This window comes from Carcharodon carcharias (assembly GCF_017639515.1).
Source record: "Carcharodon carcharias isolate sCarCar2 chromosome 27 unlocalized genomic scaffold, sCarCar2.pri SUPER_27_unloc_1, whole genome shotgun sequence".
Classification (NCBI taxonomy): Eukaryota; Metazoa; Chordata; class Chondrichthyes; order Lamniformes; family Lamnidae; genus Carcharodon; species Carcharodon carcharias.
This window is the reverse complement of record NW_024470624.1, coordinates 2,368,942-2,393,159: the sequence shown is the minus strand read 5'-3', so window position 1 is coordinate 2,393,159 and position 24,218 is coordinate 2,368,942. Positions and strand designations below refer to the sequence as shown.

General features: G+C 45.5%; 3 protein-coding genes across 4 annotated transcripts in view; 1 reads left to right on the top strand and 2 right to left on the bottom strand.

The window, feature by feature from the left end:
- Nucleotides 1-24,218, bottom strand: part of LOC121273703 (zinc finger protein 229-like) — a 1,112,939-nt gene that overhangs the window by 5,910 nt on the left and 1,082,811 nt on the right. Inside the window, exons 1-3 of one of the 2 annotated variants that reach the window (XM_041180864.1) lie at nt 6,631-6,891; nt 5,847-5,966; nt 3,936-5,125 (exon numbers count right to left, since the gene is read on the bottom strand). In XM_041180864.1, the coding sequence (XP_041036798.1) occupies nt 3,936-4,766 (831 nt within the window). In that variant the 5' untranslated portion in view covers nt 4,767-5,125; nt 5,847-5,966; nt 6,631-6,891. Of the gene's footprint in view, nt 1-3,165; nt 5,126-5,846; nt 5,967-6,630; nt 6,892-24,218 lie in introns of those variants that run through there. The other variant, XM_041180863.1, reaches the window with a different exon arrangement.
- Nucleotides 6,893-9,775, top strand: LOC121273695 (zinc finger protein 239-like). The gene is made up of 2 exons (XM_041180852.1): nt 6,893-7,082; nt 7,891-9,775. The coding sequence occupies exon 2, from the start codon at nt 8,765-8,767 to the stop codon at nt 9,740-9,742; it is 978 nt and encodes a 325-aa protein (XP_041036786.1). The 5' UTR covers nt 6,893-7,082; nt 7,891-8,764; the 3' UTR covers nt 9,743-9,775.
- LOC121273600 (zinc finger protein 585A-like) overlaps nt 15,316-24,218 on the bottom strand; it is a 30,007-nt gene continuing 21,104 nt past the window's right edge. Inside the window, exon 5 of the mRNA XM_041180754.1 lies at nt 15,316-17,276. Within this exon, the coding sequence (XP_041036688.1) occupies nt 16,483-17,276 (794 nt within the window). The 3' untranslated portion in view covers nt 15,316-16,482. The remainder of the gene's footprint in view (nt 17,277-24,218) is intronic.

Genomic DNA, 24,218 nt, shown 5'->3' with positions numbered 1-24,218 from the left:
TCCCATTGGTCAAGAGTCACAAATATTTGTTTAAGAAGTTGTTAGTTTTGTTGAACAGCTGCACCAACATGGGTTAAATGTTACAAAGTTACCTTCATAAAGGTCCATTTGATACCCCGAGTCCATGCTGACTCTCTGTAGAGCGACCCAGTAGGTCCCATTCCCCCTCTATATCCCCGTATCCCTGCAAGTTTATTGCCTTCAAGTGCCCATCCAATTTTCTTTTGAAATCGTTCATCACCTCTGATTGCACCACCTCATAGGCAGCGAGTTCCAGGTCATTCTCACTTGCTGTGTAAAAAAAACTTCTTCCTCACATCCCCACCCACATCTCTCACTTAAAACCTTCAACCTGTGTCCCCTCGTCCTTGGCAGGAACAACTTTTCTTTGCCCAGCTGATGTAAACCTGTCATAATCTTGTACACCTCTATCAAATCTCCCCTCAACCTCCTTTGCTCCAAGGAGAACAGTCCCAGCCAGAACAAAGAAACAAGATATGTTCATGCCTGGAACAAAATGGGAATGTTTACAATTTCACTGGGCAGTGAAGGAATTGGAATAACTCACCTTGGGTGTAGGTGAGTGGAATAGATCAATCTGGTATCCATGTACATTCCAGTGAAATTCAGGGAAGTGTAGACAAGATGAATAAGTCGATAGCTTTCTCTCGGAAATGTTTATATCACTTGCCTCGGAACCCTTTTTTAAAAGAAAACAATAGTTGAAATCCTGGCCACTACCTGAAATATCGGGACCGCACAGAGTGAGATCAGCAAAGCTCTTGAGGCAGACCCACCGCCGCCACCCTCCCCCCCTCCCACCGACCTCCACACACACACACACACCCCGAACCCCCCCAGTGCTCCCTTCATCCCCATGAATTTTAGATAATATAACATGAAAGTCAAAAAGTGTCTGGCATAATATTGGGATACCAGTGGACATGCAGATGTGATATTTGTTAGATATTAAGCAACTAATAGAAGGAAATTCATGGTGAAATACATGGAAGAGTCCCAAACATACACAGCAACGTGACAAACTGTATGACATGGAATGGTTAATGTGGCCAGAGGAATGAGACAACATTTTGATGTGATCAAGGCACTGACACACACTCCAGAGAGAAACTGACTTTAAAACAGTCAGGATAGAATTAAAGACACCAGTCATGGTTGAAAAGTGAGTAAAACTAAACTGAAAGGGATAAAAAAATTACGGATTGGGACAAAGAAGGGCTTGGGAGAAATAACCCCGAGTGAGAACTGTCCACAAGTTGGACAGGGATAAAGAGAGAACTAGAGACTCATTTACACCCATGCTTGATCTGTTGCTTGAAGCATATGTCCTTATGTACGAGTAACCTAGAACTCATGGTACTCCTTCAGGAGAAGAAAAGATTGAAATGTTACCCCAGGCGGGGCCAGAATAGAACTGGAAAATAACGTAGTGCAATTGTGTGAGGGGTCAGAGAGAGAATTCTCTCCCTTCAGGAATGTGCAGCCATCAGCTAATCCCACACTCCCAATGAAGTCTATAGTCTGGTGTCAGCTGATTGTGGAATCACAAACATGCTGATGTCGTCTTATGACATCATCACAATAGAATGTGATGACATCAGCGGATTGCACAATCCCAATGGAATGCGATGATGTCAGCTTGATCTTAGACATAAGCGGTGTGATGGGAAATGTACAGAACTGGACCAGTTTTCTTCAATAGAGAAACTCTGCTGCCCATCTCCCAGCTCACACTCAGTCCCAATCATCTATCACCCTCTGTGCTCACTGACCGACATTGGCTCCCACTCAAGTAATGCCTCAATTTCAAAATTCTCTTCCTTGGGCCTGGTTTTACCTCCGTAAAGGTGAATGGGATTTTCATTGAGCTAAATTTGGGCCCATTCTATTCAAATCCTTCCACGGCCTCCTTTTTTTCAAAACACCACGTGGTCACACACTCTTTCCCCCATCTCTGTATCTTCTCCATCCCGACAACCCTCCGAGATATCTGTGCTCCACTAATTCTGGCCTCTTCAGTGTCCCCCGTTTCTATTGCACAGTCACTGGGGACCGTGTCTTCAGCTGCCTGGGCCCCACCCTCTGGAGTTCCCTCCCGAAACCTCTCTGCCCCTCGATCTTTTTTGGTCCTTTAGGACTCTGCTTAAAACCTACCACTCTGACCAAGCTACTGGTCATCTGAGCTAATATGTGGCTCAGTGTCATCTTCTGTTTTGTAATCACTCCAGTGAAGCTACCTGGGATGTTTAAAGGTGCTATATAAATGCAGGCTGTTTTTGATCTGATGTTTGAATTATTTTCAGGAGGCACCGCTATTGTTAAGCAGTCAAACACTTTCTTGCTGTGTCCAGAGAGAGCTACAGGAAGGCTGTTGACTATAATCGGCCACGCAAGGCTTTGTTCCATGTTTAAATATACAGAGTGGAGACATTGTTATATCGGTCACTCAGAGCTGAACAGAAACCCGTCTCTTTAAATACAGATACAGGGAAGAAGCTGAAATGAAATCTGTCCCTTATAACCTGCACAAAAGCAGGAGCCTCAGGTTCACAGGCTGCAGAAGGAGTCTATTCAGCCCATCGAGCTCCTGCCATCTCTTTGAAAGGACTCTCTGATTCACCCAAGCGCTCTGCTCCAACCCCACAGCCCTGGAAATTCTTTCCTTTCAAGTATTTAGCCTTTGGAAAGATACTGATGAATCTGCTTTCAGGTTGATCAGAACAACTCAATGTGTCAAAAAATAAAATCTCATCTCCCCCTCTGGCTCCTTTGCCAATTACCTTAGAGGGACTCACTTTCTGTTAAAGAGCCTGCCAACCCCTCTCATCCACTTTCCCTAAAGCGCACAAATCTAATCATTGAAAAGCCCAGAAAAATCAAACATTTTACGAATAAAAGTTTATTAATGAAACAGAACATGGTTAAAAAAACAGAAAATAACTTGCAGGTCAAAGACAACCAGAGTAAAAGGGTGTGCACAATGTTCTGGTCCCAAATGTGTCCCCTGTTTGCTGCCCTCTTTGTGGAACACCTCCGCTCAGTCCACAAGCATGACCCTGACCTTCCAGTTGCTGCCATTATAATTCACCACCTTGCTCTCATGCTCACATTTCTATCCTTGGCCTGCTGCAATGTTCCTGAGAAGCCCAACACAAGCTGGACGAACAGCACCTCATCCTCCGATGAGGCACTCTACAGCCTTCTGGACCCAACATTGTGTTCAATAACTTCAGACCATCAGCTCGGTCCTCCATTTTGGTTTTTTTTTGCCAAGTGCCAGTCTACATCTTGATTTCACGATTTTTGCTTTCAGACAGAGCTGTCCTTTATTCTGCAATTAACACTTACTCTGGACCAATGCTTTGTTTCTTTACTGCAACCATTACCTCTCCCTTTGCCTTTTGTTCAGGACATTTTTGTTTTTTAATCTCACTTGCCCTCTACCCAATCCGTGACTTTCCCTTTAGTTCTACCGGACCCTTCCCCCTTTCTCAATCGCATCAAACCCATCACATTTCTCTCTCTCTCTGAGGTTCTGGAGAAGAGTCATATTGGACTCGAAACGTTAACTCTGTTTCTCTCTTCACAGATGTTGCCAGACCAGCTGAGCTTTTCCAACACTTCCTGTATTTATTTTAGGTCGACCTGTAGTGGTAGGAAAAACATTATTTACTATCCAGGATAAAATAAATGTCCTTCATCAGCTTTTGTGGATAATTTCACTGGAAATGTGCACTCCCAGGCTCAAAGAGCATCAGCCACTGGAAGCAAAGTCGTGAGACCGGCCAGTCCAGCAGAAAGAAACCCTCCGACCCTCCCACTTCACCCAGTGTCAGAATGAACATGGTTCAGTCCTGGATGTGATTAACAGCAGCAATAACAGCAGATTCCAACCCCTGGAATCAGTTGTGAACTCGCTGGTGTCTTAGCAGGTGGGATGACTGAGTGAATCCCTTCCCACATTGAGAGCAGGTGAATGGCCTCTCCCTGGTGTGAACTCGCTGGTGTCTCTGCAGGTTGGACGAATGACTGAATCCCTTACCACATTGAGAGCAGGTGAACGGCCTCTCCCCAGTGTGAACTCGTTGATGTTTCTGCAGGTCAGATGAATTACTGAATCTCTTCCCACATTGAGAGCAGGTGAATGGCCTCTCCCCAGTGTGGAGTCGCTGGTGTTTATGCAGTTCGGATGAATTACTGAATCCCTTCCCACATTCAGAGCAAGTGAACGGCCTCTCCCCAGTGTGAACTCGCTGATGTATCTGCAGGGTGGATGAATCACTGAATGCCTTCCCACACTCAAAGCAGATGAATGGTCTCTCCCCAGTGTGAACTCGCTGGTGTCGCAGCAGGTTGGATGAATCAATGAATCCCTTCCCACACACAAAGCAGGTGAACAGCCTCTCACCAGTGTGAACTCGCCGGTGTCTCAGTAAGCGGGATGAATTACTGAATCCCTTCCCACATTCAGAACAGGTAAATGGTCTCTCCCCAGTGTGAATTCGTTGGTGTGACTGCAGGCTAGATAATTGAGTGAATTCATTCCCACACACAGAGCAGGTGAACGGCCTCTCCCCGGTGTGAACTCGCTGGTGTGTCAGCAGGTGGGATAACTGAGTGAATCCCTTCCCACACTCAGAGCAGGTGAATGGCCTCTCCCCGGTGTGACTGCGTCGATGAGTTTCCAGCTCAGATGGGGATTTGAATCCCTTCCCACAGTCCCCACATTTCCACGGTTTCTCCATGGTGCGGGTGTCCTTGTGTCTCTCTCGGTCCGATGATCAGTTGAAGCCTTGTCCTCAAACAGAACATGGATAATGTCTTTCCTCACTGTGAATGGGGTGATGTTTTTTCAGGCTGTGTAACAGGTGAAAGCTCTTTCTACACTCAGTGCACTAGAACACTCTCGCTCGGGTGTGTGTGTGTCTCGGTGCTTTTCCAGTCACACTGATGTTTAAAATCTTTTGAAGCAGACAGAACAGACAAACATTTCTGCTTCCAAATTCAAAGCCCAATGATATTCCAGTCCCAGTGAGCTGAATGTCTGTCAGATCTTGATGTTTGGTTTGAGATTTCTGTTTGGAAATCCTCCTCTTCTAATATCCTGTAAAAGGAGTTTACAAAAGTCATCATTCTCCCTCCATTCTCACTCTGCTATACCTAATATACACCCAATATTACTGCACTAAAAACAAGTGTAATACACAGAACTCTATCACAAGATGAGAGATACATGGGGCTGTGAGGAGGAACTTTATTTCAGCAGCGAGTGGTGATGACCTGGAACCCACTGCCAATGAGGATAGTGGATGCAGAGACAATCAACCATTTCAAACTGAAATTGGGTGGACACTTCAAGGAAATAAACTTGCAGGGGAACGGGGATGTGGAGGGGAACGGGATTGGCTGGATTGTTCGACAGAGAGTCAGCATGGATGCAAGTTGTCAAATGGACTCCTTCTGTGCCATATTGACTCAATGACTGAAAATATATAATGTAGCTAAAGTCTGATATTACAAGACAGGAAAGGATAATAAATGAACTTAATTAAAGAGGTTTATGTCCCCTATCTCAACATTAGGCATATCTGTGTTCTGTATTTCTCTGTTGTCCAGGGTCAGAATTCTTATAATATAAAATAAGAGACATGTCAGCTATGGGGCTGGAGGCATGGGTGTGGGAAATGGGTGGTGGTGGGAGGCTGGTGATCGTGGCAGCAGGTTGGAGGGGGGTTTGGGTTTCAATATGAGAGGGTGTGGGTAGAAGGGCCTTGAGACATTAATAGTAGGAGGGGTGGTGGGGCTTAAAATACACTAAAACTTACAGCTTTTCTTGTTCAGTCACAACATCATCTCTCTGCTGGCCGACTTACTGACATGCCGTCCCACTTGAATCACTCAAACTCACCCTGGAGACTCCCGGGATCAGTTTCCCACAGGCTGTCCTAGAAATACGGGACAAAAGGCAAAATAAGGAGCAACCCCTTAAAATACAGGACAGTTAAACACCCTGAAATTGTCTCCTTAAATGTCAGCCATCTCCTGGGGAAACCACCCCTTTAATTGTGAACATTCGGAAAGAGACCATCCTTTTAGCCGGACAAATAATTTTTTTTTGCAAAAATATACTTTATTCATAAAATATTTTCAAGAACATTCCAAACCATTTTAAAATCACTATCACAAAAATACAATCAGGTACAACTTTTACAGCATGTATCACAAGGTGCATCAATACGATCAATGAATGTTACAATCATTTGCAGACATTCATTTTGAGCTGTATAGCCCGAGGTGCTCTGACCAGTTCCCAGTCTCTCGGTGCACTGTGGCAGAAAGGTCTTAGACAGCAACCCTTCCTCATTGCGCCTTTGCGGCAGCTGCCCCAAGCTTTAGTGCGTCCCTCAGCACGTAGTCCTGGACTTTGGAATGTGCCAGTCTTTAGCAAAGGATGTCAATGTATTTAAGAGAGAGACCTGGGCCAACCTTTCCAGAGTCTGCACCCTCCCTGGATTCACTTCCTTTCCCTTCAGTTCCTGCAAGTCAACAATTTCCCCCCAGAATGAGAAAAGAAATGAAAAGGGGGAGAAATAAAAGTGTTTTACTCACAGATGTTGGACACAGGAGGAAGTTTTAGTCTGTGTGAAGCTCAATCTTCATTCACACAAAGCCCGCGCTCTGATTGGCTGGAGGGCCAGAGTCCTTCTGGTCCTCCAACTAATCCCATTGGTCAACCCCTCAGCATGAAGGGAAGGAGCGGGCTCTGCCTCGCACATGCGCAGCTTCCCCTCTCCCGAGTTCTCCGAGAGGCTTCTCGCTCTGGCCGGAGCTGTCAGTCGTTTGCCTGGAAACCTTGGCTCGAGGAGATGGATGGGGAGGGGGAACAATGGGTGGGGGCGGAGCTCCCGTGTCCGCGCACCTAGCCTGCAGTCTGGAACCCGAGGACGTCACCGCGGAGCAGACTGATTCCTATTGGCTGATTCAGGCAGGATTGTGGACGTCACAAAGCGGAAGTTGGACAATGAGCTTCAGATTAAAACTTCCTCCTCTGGGCAACATCTGTGAGTAAATCAATGTTTCCCCCTTTCCATTTCTTTTCTCATTCTGGGGGGAAATTGTTGACTTGCGGGAACTGAAGGGAAAGGAAGTGAATCCAGGGAGGGTGCAGACTCTGGAAAGGTTGGCCCAGGTCTCTCTCTCTCTTAAAGACATTGACATCCTTTGTTCCCTCAGCTTGACACATTTATTTGTCTGGCTAAAAGGATGGTCTCTTTGGTCTCTTTCCTAGTGTTGTTTAATGGTACATATCAAATGTATTATTTCTGGTTCGCTGATGAAATACATTTATTATTTTTTTCTAGTCCTGTAATATATTGCTGTAGCTAGGTTACATATTTCCAGCCATAGATTCATGAATGTATTGAAGGAGTCCATTTGGCAACTCAAGTCCATGTCGACTCCCTGTAGAGCAACCCAGTCAGTCCTATTCCCTTTCCATATCCCCGTTCCCCTGCATTTTTATTCCCTTCAAGTTATCACCCAATTTCATTTTGAAATCGTTGATCGCCTCTGCTTCCACAAGTCAGTGGGTTCCAGGTCTCGCAGCCTGCAGGTAGATTTTCAGGGCTCTGTGTCCTGCACTGGAACCACTGAGCATGGATCAAACAATGAGCATGAATTGACAAATTTAGGAGAATTGGGAGGGTGTATATTAGATACAGCAGAGTAGGAATGGAGGAATAGTGTGTGGGACAGAGATTTACAGCTGTTGGGGATGAGAAAGGAAAGAATGTTCCATAGAAACTAGAATTCTGTTCTGAATTTCTGTCGCGAACTGACAGTGATGACTTTTGTAAACTCCTTTTACAGAATATTAGAAGGGGAGGTTTTGCAGACAGATCGCAAACCACATGTTACAGCAAGATCTGACAGAGTCACTCAATTCATCAGGAGCTGAATATCAATGGCCTTTGAATCTAGAAGAAGAAATGTTTGTCTGTTCATTCTGCTTCAGAAGGTTTTAAAATCAGTGTTATTGGAAGTGCACTGAGACAGACACATCTGAGTGAGAGTGTTCCAGTGCACTGACTGTGGAAAGAGATTTGACCAGTTACGCAGCCTGATAAAACATCACGGGAGGGACTGTACACGTGTTCTGTGTGTGACTGCTCAGTTGATCATTGAATCTGGGGCGACCTAAGGACACCCGCACAATGGAGAAACTGTGGAAATGTGGGGACTGTGGGAAGGGATTCATATCCCCATCAAAGCTGGAAATTCATCGACGCAGCCACACTGGAGAGAGGCCATTCACCTGCTCCATGTGCGGGAAGGGATTCACTCATTCATCCCACCTGATGAGACACCAGCGAGTTCACACCGGGGAGAGACCATTCACCTGCTCTGACTGTGGGAAGGGATTCACTCAGTCATCCCACTTGCGGATACACCAGCGAGTTCACACCAGGGAGAGTCTGTTCATCTGCACCATGTGTGGGAAACGATTCACGCAGTCATCGAGCCTGCTGAGACACCATGTCACTCACACTGATGAGAGACCCTTTAAATGTTCTGACTGTGGGAGTAGCTTCAAAAGCTCTCAGGAATTGATGTTCCACCAGCGTTTTCACACTGAGGAGAGACCATTCAGCTGCTCTCACTGCACAAAAAGGTTTAGAAGTTCATCCAACCTGCAGGAACACCAGCGAGTGCACACCATGGGGAGGCCATTCACCTGTTCTGAATGTGGCAAAGGATTCATTCGGTTGTCGAAACTGCAGATGCACCAGCGAGTTCACACTGGGGAAAGGCCACTCACCTGCTCCAGTGTGGGAAGGGATTTGCTTATTTATCCAGCCTGCTGAGATACCAGCAAGCTCACAGTGGGAAGAGGCCGTTTACCTGCTCTGAGTGTGGGAAGGGATTCACACGATCATCCCACCTGTTGACACACCAGCGAGTTCACATCCAGGAGAGGCCATTTACCTGCACTGAGTGTGGGAAGGGATTCAGTCATTCATCTGATCTGTGGACACATCAGCAAGTTCACACCGGGGAGAGACAATTCACCTGCTCTGAGCGTGGGAAGGGATTCAGTGATTCAGCACATCTGTGGATACATCAGCGAGTTCACAGCGGAGAGAGGCCATTCACCTGCACCGTGTGTGGGCAGCAATTCCCTCCGTCATCCAGCCTGCTGACACACCATGTCACTCACACCAATGAGAGACCCTTTAAATGTGCTAACTGTATCTGGGCCCCACATTTTAGGAAAGATGTGAAGTTCTTACAGAGGGTGCAGAGGAGATTTACGACAATGGCACCAGGAACGAGGGGCCAGAGACTGGAACAGCTGAATTTTCTGACTTTGAGTCATGGAGTCATGAAGATATACAAGGAGACTATTCAGCCCATCAAGTCCATGCTAGCTCTCTGTAGAGCAATCCATTCAGACCCATTCCCCCATTCTATCACTGAATCCCTGAAAGCTTATTTCCCTCGTGTCCATCCAATTGCCTATTTAAATTGTTCATCGTTTCTGCTTCCCACCCCTCATAGACAGCAAGTTCCAGGTCATTACCACTCGCCGTGTAAAAATATTACTCCTCACATCCGCCCAGCATCTCCTGCCCAAAACCTTAAATCTGTGTCCCTCTCCTCCTTGTACCATCAGCGAATAGGAACAGCTTTTCTTTGTCCACCTTATCTAAACCTGTCATAATCTTGTACACCTCCATCAAATCTCCCCTCAACTTCCCGGATTCAAGTAAAACAACCCCAGCCTGACATCTAAAATAAATAAAACAATATGTTAATGCCTGAAATCAATTGGGAATGTTTGATTTCTGTTTTAAAGATATGATGAATATATTGTATTGGACAGTAAAGGAATTGGAGTAACTCACCCGGGTGATCAGTGGAATGTATCAATCTGGTATCCACCTACATTCTAGTGAAAGCCAGGGAGGTGTAGATGAGATGAATAAGTTGATAGATTTCTCTGGGAGATATTTACATCCTTACCTATGAATTTTGTTTTAAAGAAAACCACATTTGACAGTCTGGCCACCACCTGAAATATCAGGACCATAACAGGGGGAGATAAGCAAAGACAGACACTCGCTTTGATCTTTTGATAAGGGCACCTGAAAGGTCAGAATATGTGGCCTGACATTGGGATACCGGTGTGAGTGTGCAGATGTGATTTGTTACATGTGAAGACAATAGCATGCGTAAATTCATGTTGAAGTGGACTGAGGAACGGGTCCCAAACATACACAGCTACTTAACAAACAACATGACATAAAATGGTTAATGTGACCAAGAGAATGAGACAACACTTTGACATCATCAAGGTGTTGAAACACACTGGTCATGGTCAAAAAGTGACGAAAATTGAACTAACAGAGATCAACATTTGGATTGGGTCAATTAAGGGCTTGAGAGAAATAATACCAAGTGAGAACTGTCCACAAGTTGGGCAGGGGTGAGGAGAGAGCTGGAGAATCTTTTACATCCATGCTTGATCTGTTGCTTGAAGCATATGTCCTTATGTAACCTGGAACTCACGACGCTCCTGCAGGAGAAGAAAAGATCGAGTAGATATTATCCCAGGCGGGGCCAGGACAGAACTGGAAAATAATGGAGTGAAACTGAGTGAAGGGTCAGAGAGAGAGTTCTTCTCCCCCTCAAGATGTGGACTGTAAGATTCCTGGGGGACCCCCTACCTTCTGTTTTCTTGCTAATTAGTGAACACTAAATAAAAACTATGACTGGCTGTGCATTTATTTTTAATTGGATTGTTGCACTTCTCCTGTTTTTATTCCTGTTGTGATTACTCTCTGGGTGAGGATGATTGACAGGTGACAGGATGGGAAATTGTGGTTTGGGTCTTCATTGACCAAATGTTTTATTGATCCAAAAGGTGTAAAAGGGGCCAAACTTCAGCAGAAATCTGGCAGAGCTGAGAACAGATGACTTGCTATGTGGGAACAGGGAGACGAACAGCTCCCAGAGGACAGAGAAAACAAGAGTGCCTTGAATCCTAGACGACACCTGGGTGTCAAGGCCACCATGTTTTCACTGCTTGGCATGAGAATGCTGACTCCCTGTACCGGGGATGGAGCGTGGGAAGCCAATTGTTTGAGAGTTTGACGTGGCTTGGGCGGGTACAGATGGTTCAATGACAGGTTTTGTAATTGGTCCGTTCAAATGTTAGCTCGGCAATGATTGGGTTAAATCAGTCTCTATAGACTTTGTGACGTAAAAATGTATCAGAAGGGATTCCCCGAGCACAGAGATTTGTAAGACCATAAAACCTAGGAGCAGAAATTAGGCCATTCGGCCCATCAAGTCTGCTCCACCATTCAATCATGGCTAAAAAGTTTTTCAACCCTATTCTCCCACCTTCTCCCTGTAACCTTTGATCCCCTTACCAATCAAGAACCTATCTATCTCAGTCTTAAATAAACTCAATGATCTGGCCTCCACAGCCTTCTGTGGCAATGAATTCCATAGATTCATCACTCTTTGGCTATGGAAGTTTCTCCTCATCTCTGTTCTAAAAGGTCTTCCCTTTACTCTGAGGCTGTGCCCTCGGGTCCTAGTCTCTCCTAATGGAAACATCTTCTCCACGTCCACTCTATCCAGGCCTTTCAGTATTCTGTAAATTTCAGTCAGATTCCCCCCTCATCCTTCTAAACTCCATTGAGTATAGACCCAGAGTCCTCAAACGTTCCTCATATGTTAAGCTTTTCATTCCTGGGGTCATTCTCGTGAACCTCCGCTGGACCCTCTCCAGGGCCAGCACATCCTTCCTGAGATACGGGGCCCAAAATTGCTTACAAAATTGTGGTCTGACTAGAGCCTTATAAAGCCTCAGCAGCACATCTCTGCTTTTATATTCTAGTCCTCTCAAAATAAATGCCAACATTGCATTTACCTTCCTAACTACTGACTCAACATGCAAGTTAACCTTAAGAGAATCCTGGACTAGGACACCCAAGTCCCTTTGCACTCCAGATTTCTGAATTCTCTCCCCATTTAGAAAATAGTCTATGCCTCTATTCTTCCTACTAAAGTGCACGTTGTGTTCCATCTGCCACTTCTTTGCCCATTCTCCTAACCTGTCCAAATCCTTCTGCAGCCTCCCCGCCTCCTCAATACTACCTGTCCTTCCAACTATCTTTCTATCATCTGCAAACTTAGCCAGGATGCCCTCAGTTCCTTCATCTAGATCATTAATGTATAAAGTGAAAAGTTGTGGTCCCAACACTGACCCCTGTGGAACTCCACTAGTCACCGGCCGCCATCTTGAGAAGGACCCCCTTATCCCCACTCTCTGCCTCCTGCCAGACAGCCAATCTTCTATCCATGCTAGTACCTTGCCTCTAACACCATGGGCTCTTATCTTACTGAGCAGCCTCCTGTGCGGCACCTTGTCAAAGGCCTTCTGGAAATCCAAGTAGATAACAACCATTGGCTCTCCTTTGTCTAACCTACTCATTACCTCCCCAAAGAATTCTAACAGATATGTCAGGCATGACCTCCGCTTGTACATATTGCATTGACTGGTGCCATGGCATCTGGGGCAGACCGGGGAGCATTTACGTGGAGATGGTGCTTCTACCCAGAGTGTAATGGTAATGCTGCTGCACTTTGATACTACTGCTCAGACATGAGCATGTATCAGGTCTTTTTTATACTGAATAAAATCTAACCACTGTCACCAATAAGGGTTATCACTGTGAATCATTTCAGAGTTTGGGAAAAGGGGGATAAAGGGTTAATTTACTCCCTGAACCCCATTTTCTAACATCGCTGTGTGAAAAATAAATTCTCATCTCCTCCTCTGGCTCTTTTGCCAATTATCTTAGAGGGACTCACTTTCTGTTAAAGAGCCTGCCAACCCCTCTCACCCACTTTTCCTAAAGTGCAGAAATCTAATCATGAAAAGTCCAGCAAAATCAAATATTTTTACTGATAAAAGTTTATTAATGAATTTGAACATGGTTAAAAAAAACAGAAAATTACTCGAGGATCAAAGACAACCAGAGTAAAAGGATGTGCACAATGTTCTGGACCCAAATGGTTTCTTTTTGGCTCCTCTGTACCCTGTTCCTATTATTCCCCACTTTGGACACAGGGGCACTGAACCCATGGGGTCGGGTCACCATCAGCCCCGGTCACCCCCTCCCATGCCCTGATTGGTTGGAGGCCCATTTACCAGTCAGTCCTCCAGCACCTTGCTGTGTCTCTATCAGTGTGACACCCATGGCAGTTTTCCAACTGGGGCACAGGCCCCGTTATTCTCAACTAAATTCAGCTCTCAGCAACGTCACCTGGCTGTCATTGACATGAGCAAAATAGAGACAGAAAGGTGCTGGAGGCTCAAATGTGACGTGGAAATTTGTGGCTCTGAACTAACATTTCAACATTTGTCAGCCAAATACTTGTTATTTATACTGGGGTTTTTATTATTAAATTTAGACACTGGAGGCAAAGGGTAACTTTCCATTTCTAACTGGGTATTGCCTATCATGTCAGCTGTGGCTCAGTGGGTAACACTCTCACCTCTGGGTCAGGAGGTTGTGGGTTCAAATCCCACACCTGGGACCGGGAGGACAAAAATCAAAGTCAACATTCCCAGTGCCAGCACTGGGGGAATGCTGCACTATCAGTGCAACCTTCTTTCAAATGACATGTTAAACTGCCAGCCCTGTCTGCCCTCTCAAGTGGATGTAAAAGATCCCATGGCCTCTATTTTGAAATACAGCAGGGGAGTTATCACCGGTGTCCTCAATCCCTCATCCATCCCTCAATCAACATCACTAAAAGCAGATCATCTGGTCATTATCACATTGCTGTTTGTGGGATCTTGCTGTGTGTAAATTGGCTGCTGCGTTTCCTACATTACAACAGTGACTACACCTCAAAAGTGCTTTGTTGGCGTAAAGCACTTTGGGACGTCCTGTGGTTGTGAAAGGTGCTATAGAAATGCAAGTCCTTGTTTAATTGTCAGCAAACTTGCAGATATTACGCTCGGTCCCTCATCGAAATCATTCACAGAGATTGAGAACTCATTTTGTGTATAAACCTCCTGTTTGACACCTTTCCAAACGCTTTTTGAAAATTCAAACACATCACATCCAAACTGAGGATTTTTTTGTTTTAAAAATCACAGCGAGTTGTTGTGATTTGGAATTCACTGCCTGAAAACACGCTGGAAGCAAATTCAACTGTATCTTTCAGAAGGGAATGGGACAGATTCTTGAAAGGAAAAGAAAATTGCAGGGTGATGGGATTAATTGGACAGCTCTTTCAAAAAGCCAGCAGGAGCATGATGGGCCGAATAACCTCCTTCTGTGCTCTATGGTTCTCGTGTGCATTTAAATGGAGGGGATCATCTTCAATTGTGGGTGACATATTAAAGAAAGCAGTGCCTCCTCTTCTCTGTGTGTTTAGTTCAACACTTAAATCTCCCCTCAACATTCTCTGAAGTGGCAGATGAAATTTAATACAGAGAAGTGGGATATGATGTGATTTGGCAAAGGGGATAGGGAGAGGAAATATAGACTTAATGGCACAGTTCTAAAGACTGAGCAGGGGCAGAGGGACCTGGGGGCTCATCTGCAGAGATCATTGAAGGTGGCAGGACAGAGTGAGAGAGGAATTAGCAAAGCACATGGGATCCTGAGCTTCAGAAATAGAGGGATTGAGAACAAAAACAGGGAAGTTTTGCTGAACCTTTATAAAGCTCTGGTTAGGCCACAACAAGAGTATTGAGACCAGTTCTGGTCACCACACTTTAGGAAGGATGTGAGGGTCCCTGAGAGGGTGGAGAGGAGATTTACCAGAATGGTTCCAGGGATGAGGGATTTTAACCACTTGGGGAAGCTGGGGTTGTTCTCCTTGGAGCAAAGGAGGTTGAGGGGAGATTTCATAGAGGTGTACAAGAATATGACAGGTTTAGATAAGGTGGACAAAGAAAAGCTGTTCCCATTCGCTGATGGTACATGGACGAGGGGGACACAGATTTAAAGTTCTGTACAGGAGATATATCTACATCACCGTTCTTTCACTGTCAAAATCCTGCAGCTTCCTCCCTAACAGCACTGTGGGTGTACCTACACCACATGAACTGCAGCGGCTCAAGATGGCGGCTCACAGCCACCTTCTCAAGGGGCAATTAGGGATGGGCGATAAGTGCTGGCCCAGCCAGTTACACCCACATCCCATGAAAGAATGCAAATGAAAAGATATGGGGGGGAAATTAGCAGGAATGTTTTTAAACAGTGAGTGGTGATGACCTGGAACTCGCTGTCTACGAGGTGGGTGGAAGCAGAGACAGTGAACAGTTTCAAAAGGAAATTGGATGGGCAGTTGAGGGAAATAAATTTTCAGGGTGACAGGGATAGAACGAGGCAATGGGATTGACTGGTTTGCTCTGCAGTGAGCTGGCATTCACACAATGGGCTGAATGGCCTCCTTCGCTGCCCTAGTGACTCTGTGGTTGAAAAAGAACAATTTCAGCTGCTCCAGTCTCTCTAAATAATTGAAGTCCCTCATCCTTGCTGCCATTCTCGTCAATCTCCTCTGCACCCTCTCGAAGAACTACACATCTGTCCTAAAGTGTGGGGCCCAGATATTGGGTTCCATTCTAGGGGGATAGAATTGAAAAGCAGGGACGTTATGTTCAACTTGTTTCGAACCATAGTTACACTACACTGGGAGTACTATCAACATATGTGATCTCCATTTGGAAAAAGGAAATAGAGGCATTGGAGAAGGGGCAACAAAGATTCACAAGGATAATACCAGAACTGAGAGCATTTAACCCTCAGGAAAGGCTGGGGCTGCTTTTCTCTAGAAAAGAGAAGACTGAAGGGTGACTTGATGGAAGTCTTTAAGATGATAAAGGGATTCAATGATCCAATAGGGATTTCATGAGAAACCTCTTTATCCAGCGAGTGGTAAGAATGTGGAACTTGCTACCACAGCGAGTGGTTGAGGTGAAAAGCATGAATACGTTTAAGGGGAAGCTAGATACATACATGAGGGAGAAAGGACTAGAAGGATATGCTGATGAGAGAGATGAAGAGGGGTGGGTGGAGGCTCATGGGGAGCATAAATACTGACAGAGACCAAATGAGCCGACTGGCCTGGCCCTGTGCTGTAGACTCAATGGAACAGAGACAAATATATTTATGTTAGATTGACCTGTCGTGTTGGAAAAACACTATTTACTCTCCAGGATAAAAGAAATGGACTTGATCAGCTCTGCTGAACATGTGCACTCCCAGGCTCAAAAGCATCAGCCCACTGGAAGCAAAGTCATGAGACTGACCAGTCCAACAGAAAGAAACCCTCCGACCCTCCCACTTCACCAAGTGTCAGAATGAACATGGTTCAGTCCTGGATGTGATTAACAGCAGCAATAACAGCAGAATCCAACTCCTGTAATCACTTGTGAGCTCGCTGGTGCTTCTGCAGGTTGGATGAATCACTGAATCCCTTCCCACACTCAGTGCAGGTAAACGGCCTCTCTCCAGTGTGAACTCGCTGGTGTCTCCACAGGCTGGATGACGTTCTGAAGCTCTTTGCACAGTGAGAGCAGCTGAACGGTCTCTCCTCAGTGTGAATGCGCTGGTGGAACATCAGGACCACAGCACTTTTGAAACCACACCCACAGTCAGAGCATTTAAAGGGTCTCTTATCGGTGTGACTGGCATGGTGTCTCAGCAGGCTGGATGACTGACTGAATCGCTGCCCACACACAGTGCAGGTGAATGGCCTCTCTCCAGTGTGAACTCGGTGGTGTGCCAATAAGTTGGATGAATCACTGAATCCCTTCCCACAATCTAAGCAGGTGAATGGCCTCTCCCCGGTGTGAACTCGCTGGTGTGTCAGCAGGTGGGATAACCGAGTGAATCCCTTCCCACACTCAGAGCAGGGGAATGGTCTCTCCCCGGTGTGAACTTGCTGATGTGTCTGCAGATGGGATGACTGAGTAAATCCTTTCCCACACACAGAGCACATGTACGGCCTCTCTCCAGTGTGAACTTGCTGGTGTGTTTGCAGATGGGATGACTGAATGAATCCTTTCCCACACTTGGAGCAGGTGAATGGCCTCTCCCCAGTGTGACTGCGTCGATGGATTTCCAGCTTAGATGGGGATCTGAATCCCTTCCCACAGTCCCCACATTTCCACAGTTTCTCCATGGTTTTGATGTCCTTGGGTCTCTGCAGGTGGGACATTTAGTTGAAGCCTCGAACACACAGAATACGTGTCTCGTCTCTCACCACTGTGGATGGTGCAATGATTTTTCAGTCTGTGTAACTGGTCAGTGCACCGCAACACTCTCACTCGGGTGTGTGTGTCTCAGTGTTTTTCCAGTCACACAGATGTTTAAAATCTTTTGAAGCAGACAGAACAGACAAAGATTTCAAATGGTAGATTCAAATGCCGACAATATTCTGGACGCAATGAATGAAATGACTGTCAGATCTTGACATGATATTTGGTTTGAGATTTTTGTCTGAAAATCTTTCCCTTGTAATATCCTGTAAAAGAAGTTTATAAAAGTCATCACTATCAGGACAGGGTAGAAATTCAGAACAGACAATTCTAGTTGTTATGGAACATTCTTTCCTCTCCCATTCCACACACTCTCCCTCCATTCTCACTCTGCTGGACCTAAAATACACCCTCCCAATTCTACTGAAGGTGCCGATTCATGCTGATCATCAGATCGGTGCACACCATTTCTTCTCCTGGATACAAAGACCTGAAAATCGTCATGCAGCTCACTCAGCTACATATATATTTATTGGGCTAAAATGTGTTTAATATACAGTATTGTTTTCCCCAATTAGAGATAGAGGGTGGAAGTGAGCAAGACCTTTTATTAGGTATCGAGCAGTCCTGACCTGGAGCTCACTGCCTACGAGGGTGAAGTGGAGACGATCATGAATTTGAAAATGGAATTGGATGGGCAGTTGAAGGAAATAAACTTACAGAGTAACGGAGATATAGAGGAGGAATGGGACTGAGTGGATTGCTCTCCAGAGAGTCGGCATGGACTCGAGTTGCTGAATAGACTCCTTCGGTACTACAATGACTCTTATATTCAGTCATGGGATGTGGGCATCACTGATGAGTCCAGAACTTATTGCCCATCCCTAATTGCCCTTCAAAAGGTGCTGGTGAGCTGCTGGAAATGACTGGAAATATACACAGTACTATATTAAAAAGGTAGAAATAATAATAAATTGACTCTATTCCTATCCAGAAATAATATATTTAATGTGTACCATATAACAGCACTGGACATATCTGTCCAATTTTAATTTACTGACCACTTAAATGTCAGTCATTTCCTGGGGAAACCACCCATTGTGAACATTAGGAAAGAGACCATCCTTTTCGCCAGACAAATAAATGTGTCAAGCTGAGGGAGCAAAGGATGTCAATGTCTTTAAGAGAGAGAGAGAGACCTCGGCCAACCTTTCCAGAGTCTGCACCCTCCCTGGATTCACTTCCTTTCCCTTCAGTTCCTGCAAGTCAACAATTCCCCCTCCACCCCGCCCCCGCCCCAGCCCCAGAATGAGAAAAGAAATGGAAAGGGGGACAAAAGAAAATGTTTTACTCACAGATGTTGGACACAGGAGGAAGTTTTAGTCTGTGTGAAGCTCAAGCTTCACTCACACAAAGCCCGCGCTCTGATTGGCTGGAGGACCAGAGTCCTTCCGGTTCTCCAACTCTTCCCATTGGTCAGCCCCTGAGCATGAAGGGAAAGTGGTGGGAGAGACTTTGCCCTCCACTCCTAGACGCGCTGAGCTGTTGTCCAATGGGAAAGGCTGGAAGACGGAACAGACAATGGTCCCCTGGTCAATCAGAGCGCGGTCTTTGTGCCGGTCCTCACCTCATTCCCGCACATGCGCATTCCTTCCGAAAACCCGCAGGCTCACATACGTATTCCATCGTCTCCCCAGCACATGCGCAGCTTTCCCTCTATTTTGGACATGCGCAGTCCCGGGCTGCCAGCGCGCGGCGGATAGAGCGGTTTCACCAGCGCGGCGGATTGTGGGAGCTGAAGCCGCCATTACCCATCCGGAGCCCAGTCTCCAAGCTCCTGGGACTGGGATGGAAAGTGAAGGTGGGGGGGCTCAGTGACCCCGCCCTGACTCAAAGTACATGTGGGTAGTTACTGGATTTGATTGTGACGTCCTCTTAGCAACACAATTTGTTAACTTCAGGTGTAAAGATTTAGACACCTGGGTGACATATTGGGGAGGGCAATAGGTGAGTGTGAAACTGAACCCATGAGTCAGCACCTTCAAGGGAGTAGAATTGGGGAAAAGCTGGAGGAAGATAGCAGGATCAATTAGGTTCGGATGAATTTGTAGGCTGGAGGAAGTGTGTGCAGGGCAGAGATTTATAGGTTTAGAAGGAGTACAATTTTCACATAATCATGATATTGTACAACTTCATCTAAGCTTTTGACAAATTTTGTTTCACAATTATCCTGTGGAACACCTTGGGGCGTTTTATAATGTTAAAAGTACTGTATAAATTGAAGTTGTTGTGTCATTAAAGGCTACCACTTGAACTGCCCGCTGCCCCCAATTCCAAGACCCCTATCATGAATAGACTGATCAAATGTCTCATTCACACAGCATAGCCCAGCCCAGCCCAGTGAATCTCCTGTTAGACAGTTTTTTAAAAATTCAGGTGTAAAGATTTAGACAACTGGGCGACATATTGAGGAGGGCAATAGATGGGTGTGAAACTGGACCTGAGAGTCAGCACTTACAGGAGAGGAGAATTGGGGGAAAAGCTGGAGGAGGATAGTTGGATAAGTTGTTGTCAAAATCAAAAGGAAGGTGGGCGTGTGTGTAGAGTATGGAGTTCTATTGTTTAAGTGGGAGAAACATGTTTCATGACAACTCGGATTGTCAGTTCCGAATCTTTACCCTGTACTGATAGTGATGACTTGATGACATCAACCCTATCGCACCCTGTCATAATCTTAAAGTCCTCTGAGGTCATCCCTCAGCCTTCTCTTTTCCAGAGAAAATATTCCCATCCTGTTCAATCTATCCTGTAACTGAAACACTCTTAGTTCTGGTATCATCCTTGTGAATCTTTCTTGCACCTGCTCGAGGTCCTCTGTCAGTGTTAAAGGGGGATGTAACTAAAATTGGTTACAGGTGCCGAATTATTCGGCTCCAAGTTGACCCCCTAAGTTTCAAATTGACCCTTTCAAATGCTTTAATTTGAAAGAGTCTTAACCATCAGACAAGATAGGACTCTGTAATAACAAATAATATCAATGTTTATTTAGAGAAAAAGGCATACTTATGAAATAATCAAACCACATTCCCAACCTCAATTGGTCGACAACCCCAGGTAGAAGTATGGATCTTCCTCAAGTTCCTGAACCAACAGCGATTTCCCACAATCCTGCCCCAGGGGTCACTCAGTGCCTCCACAGCTGGAGTCCAACTCACAAACCCAAGATGGTTCTTTAAACAGACTTCTTACCCTTGAATTAGCATAATCACATCTAGAATCAGGTATGTTGTCATTAGACAACTGGTCATTGTTGTTACTGGGTTAATTTTATTGGAGTTAACCATTTCCGCACATTGTTCCATGGAGCAGAACAATGGGACTGTTCAGAATCTTTCTTTTATCTGAGTTTGGATAAGCCTCCATTCATTCTCTTGCAGGTGCCCTCGACGGCCATGGACTGTAGTGGAGTGATCTCTGTTGCCACAGACAGTGTTTACAGCAGAAAATTAATATTTTTAACTTCAAACATCAGTATCCCATCGAGCCATAATAACTATTTCATTAATGACTTATTCTTCAATTATACATTGAGTCGCACCACTCAATTAATTATTTGTTTCTGGCTTGTTACTAATTACACAGTAATTCTTGATTAATTACATTTAAAGGATGATAAAGAACAGAATACAAAATGGCTTCTTTAACCCAGTGTTAGTATAAAATGGCATCTTGACCCTGTTAGGTTAATACAGTGAATATAGTGTAAAAACTCCCTAAGGATGGTCAAGTTAAGCTACAATATACTGTCCAGGTCAGCTTACACCTCTCTATCCCTTTTATAATAATGGAGACCCACAACTGTTCACACTATTCCAACTGTTGTCGAACCAAGGCTCAACACAGGTTTAACATTACATCTCTGCTTTGCAATGCAAAGAAATGAAATGAATTCTAGAAATGAATCCCATATACGGGCCCCACAATTCAGGAAGGATGGCAAGGCCTTGGAAAGGGTGCAGGGATTTAGTACAGAGACAGGAATGAGGAACGTCAGTGATGTGAACACACGGGAGAGGCCGGGGTTGTTCTCCTCAGAGCAGTGAAGGCTGAGAGGAGATTTGACAGGTGCTCACGATCATGAATGGTTTACATCGAGGAAATAAAGAGAAACTGTTTCCACTGACAAAAGGGTTGTTGACCAGAGGACACAGATTGAAGGTGATTGACATAAAAGCCAAAAGGGAAATGAGGAAGATAAATCTTCACACAGTGAGGTGTTGTGATCTGGAATGCACGGCCTGAAAAGCTGATTGAAGCAGATTCAACAATGGGAATTGGATAAATACCAGAAGGGGACTAGTTTGCAGGGCTCATGGGGAAAGGGCAGGATAGTGAGGCTAATTGAGTCGCTCTTTCAAAGAGCCAGCAGAGGCATGATGGGCCGAATAGCCTCCTTCTGTGCTGTGAGACTCTGTGATGAATAAATGTGTGTCTGTAATATGTACAGTGATGTCAATATTGTCTGGAATTCCTTTTGTGACATTTCAGAATTTTATCCCTTTCCTTCCAGTTTAGTTTCAGACAGAGAACAAAAGCAAATCACTTTCAGTACATTGAGCAGCCCCGATGTCTATTCTCAGCCAGCATTACACAGGGGGACAAGGGCTGGATTCTCAGACCAGCAAGACAAGGTACCCTCTTTAAATGGCCACTTCCCACAATGGATTCAGTGGCCTCTGAAGGGAAGCAGCCTCGGTCAACACTGGGGGTTCCTGCCCCCCCCTCAGTCGTGCTCCTGCTGGACGATCTGCCTGTGAGGATAGGAGTGTGTCAGTTTAAAAATAAACCTGCATTTATATAGTGCCTTTCACCACCTCAGGGCATCTCAATGAGTTTCATTGCCAATGAGGCTCTTTCTGAAGTGTAGACACTACAGGAAACCTGGCAGCCAATGAGTGCACAGGAAGATCCTGCAGATGACAATATGATGACGACCAGATCATCTGTTTTTACTGATGTTGGTTGAGGGATAAATATCGCGCCCCAGGACATTGGGGGTGAACTCCTCCCCCTCCTGCTCTCCTTCCAGTTGTGACCATTCAGTTTTGCACATCCACCTGAGAGGGCAGAGTTCAGGTTACTGTCTCACTCGAAAGACAGTCCCTCTGACAGGACAGTTCTCCCTCAGTACTGGCACCGGGAGTGTGGGCCCTAGATTATGGGGGCTCGAGTCTCTGGAGTGGGGATTGTAACCCCCCACCTCCTGACTCAGAAGCAAGAGTGCTACCCACCTTCATGCCATGTTGAATAGAATCAGTGAGCTGGTGTTCTAGAATCATGGAACGGTTACAACACTGAAGGAGGCCATTCAGCCCATAGTGTCCGTGCCAGCTCTGCAAGAGCAATTCACCCAGAGCCACTCACCCGCCTTTTCCCCATAACACTGCCAATTTCTCCTCTTCAGATAATGATCCAGTTCTCTGCTGAAAACCATGACTGAATCTGCCTCCACCAGCCCCTCAGATACTGTATTCTGGATCTGAACCATTTGCTGTGGAATAAAGTTTCTCCTCCTGTCACCGTTGCTTCTTTTTCTGATCATCTTAAACTAATGTCATCGAGGTCTCGTTCCTTCCACCTATGGGAACAGTTTCTCTCTATCAGCTCTGTCCAGACCCCTCATGATTTTAATACCTCGATCAAATCTCCTTCTAACTTTCTCTTCTCCAAGGAGAAAAGCCCCAGCTTCTCCAATCTATCCACGTCACTGAAGTTCCTCATCCCTGGAACCATTCTCTTGAATCTTTTCCACACCCTCTGTAAAGCCTTCACATCCTTCCTAATCTGTGGCGCACAGAACTGGACACAATGCTCCAACGAGCTCAAATCACGACTTTATATTGGTTTCTCATAGCTTCCCTGCTTTTGTATTCGAAGCCCCTCTTTATAAACCCCCAGGATCCCGTTTGCTTTATTAACCACGCTCTCTACCTGTCCTGTCACCTTCAGTGATTTGTACCCCTGCTCCCACAGCTCCCTCTGCTCCTGCTCCCCCTTTAGAATTGGATCCTTTATTATCAATTGTCTCTCTCTGTTCTTCCGCCCGTTTGGATTAATGAATGTACTTGAGCTGAAGTAATTGTGTGAGTTTAGTTTGGTGATAACACAGATCAAACACACACACACACACACACACACACACCTGTACCAGGCAGGCACCTCAATACTTGTGGGGAGGTGACTGTGAGATTGACACATCAGCTCCTGAATGGACAGCAGGGTGGCAGGAAAACCTGGGGAGTGCGGCATGAGAATAAATCCCTTTTGGAATAAATATCAGACGGGCTGAGGGGATTAAAGGTGAGAGAAGATATTAAAGAAGCGTTTGTACATGGGCCAGGTCCAGAGGGTGAGAAACATCCTGAAAAGACTAATGAACAGGAGAGACAGATGATAACCGCTCATCTCACTCAGTCCACAGCTTCAACACACCCACTTTGTCCACATAGGTGCACCTGAAGAGGTTCACAGTGTGAGGTCTCTACAAAACCCCACGATTCTGGAGCTGAGGGCCTCTGGCAGTGTCCAGGGGTTCGATAGAAAACACAGTGATGGGATTTCAGACACAGAACATCTTTCTCACTGCAGGGAAGTTTAAGTCTGGTAAAATGTCTCTTTTCCAGGGTGGCTCCTCAGGTCAGTGAGCTCCCAAGATGGCGTCTGAGAGGATTTTCTAAACCAGATTTGGAGGTGACTTAATTTGCCCCTGTCCTCCTTTTCTGTTGTTTACAGAGTTTGCTGAATGCTCCGTCTGTTACTTTTTGCCTCTGATATTTCTGGCCGGGTTATTCGTCTATCTCTGTCTGAGCTTCTGATACAATTCTGGTCCCTTCACACAAAA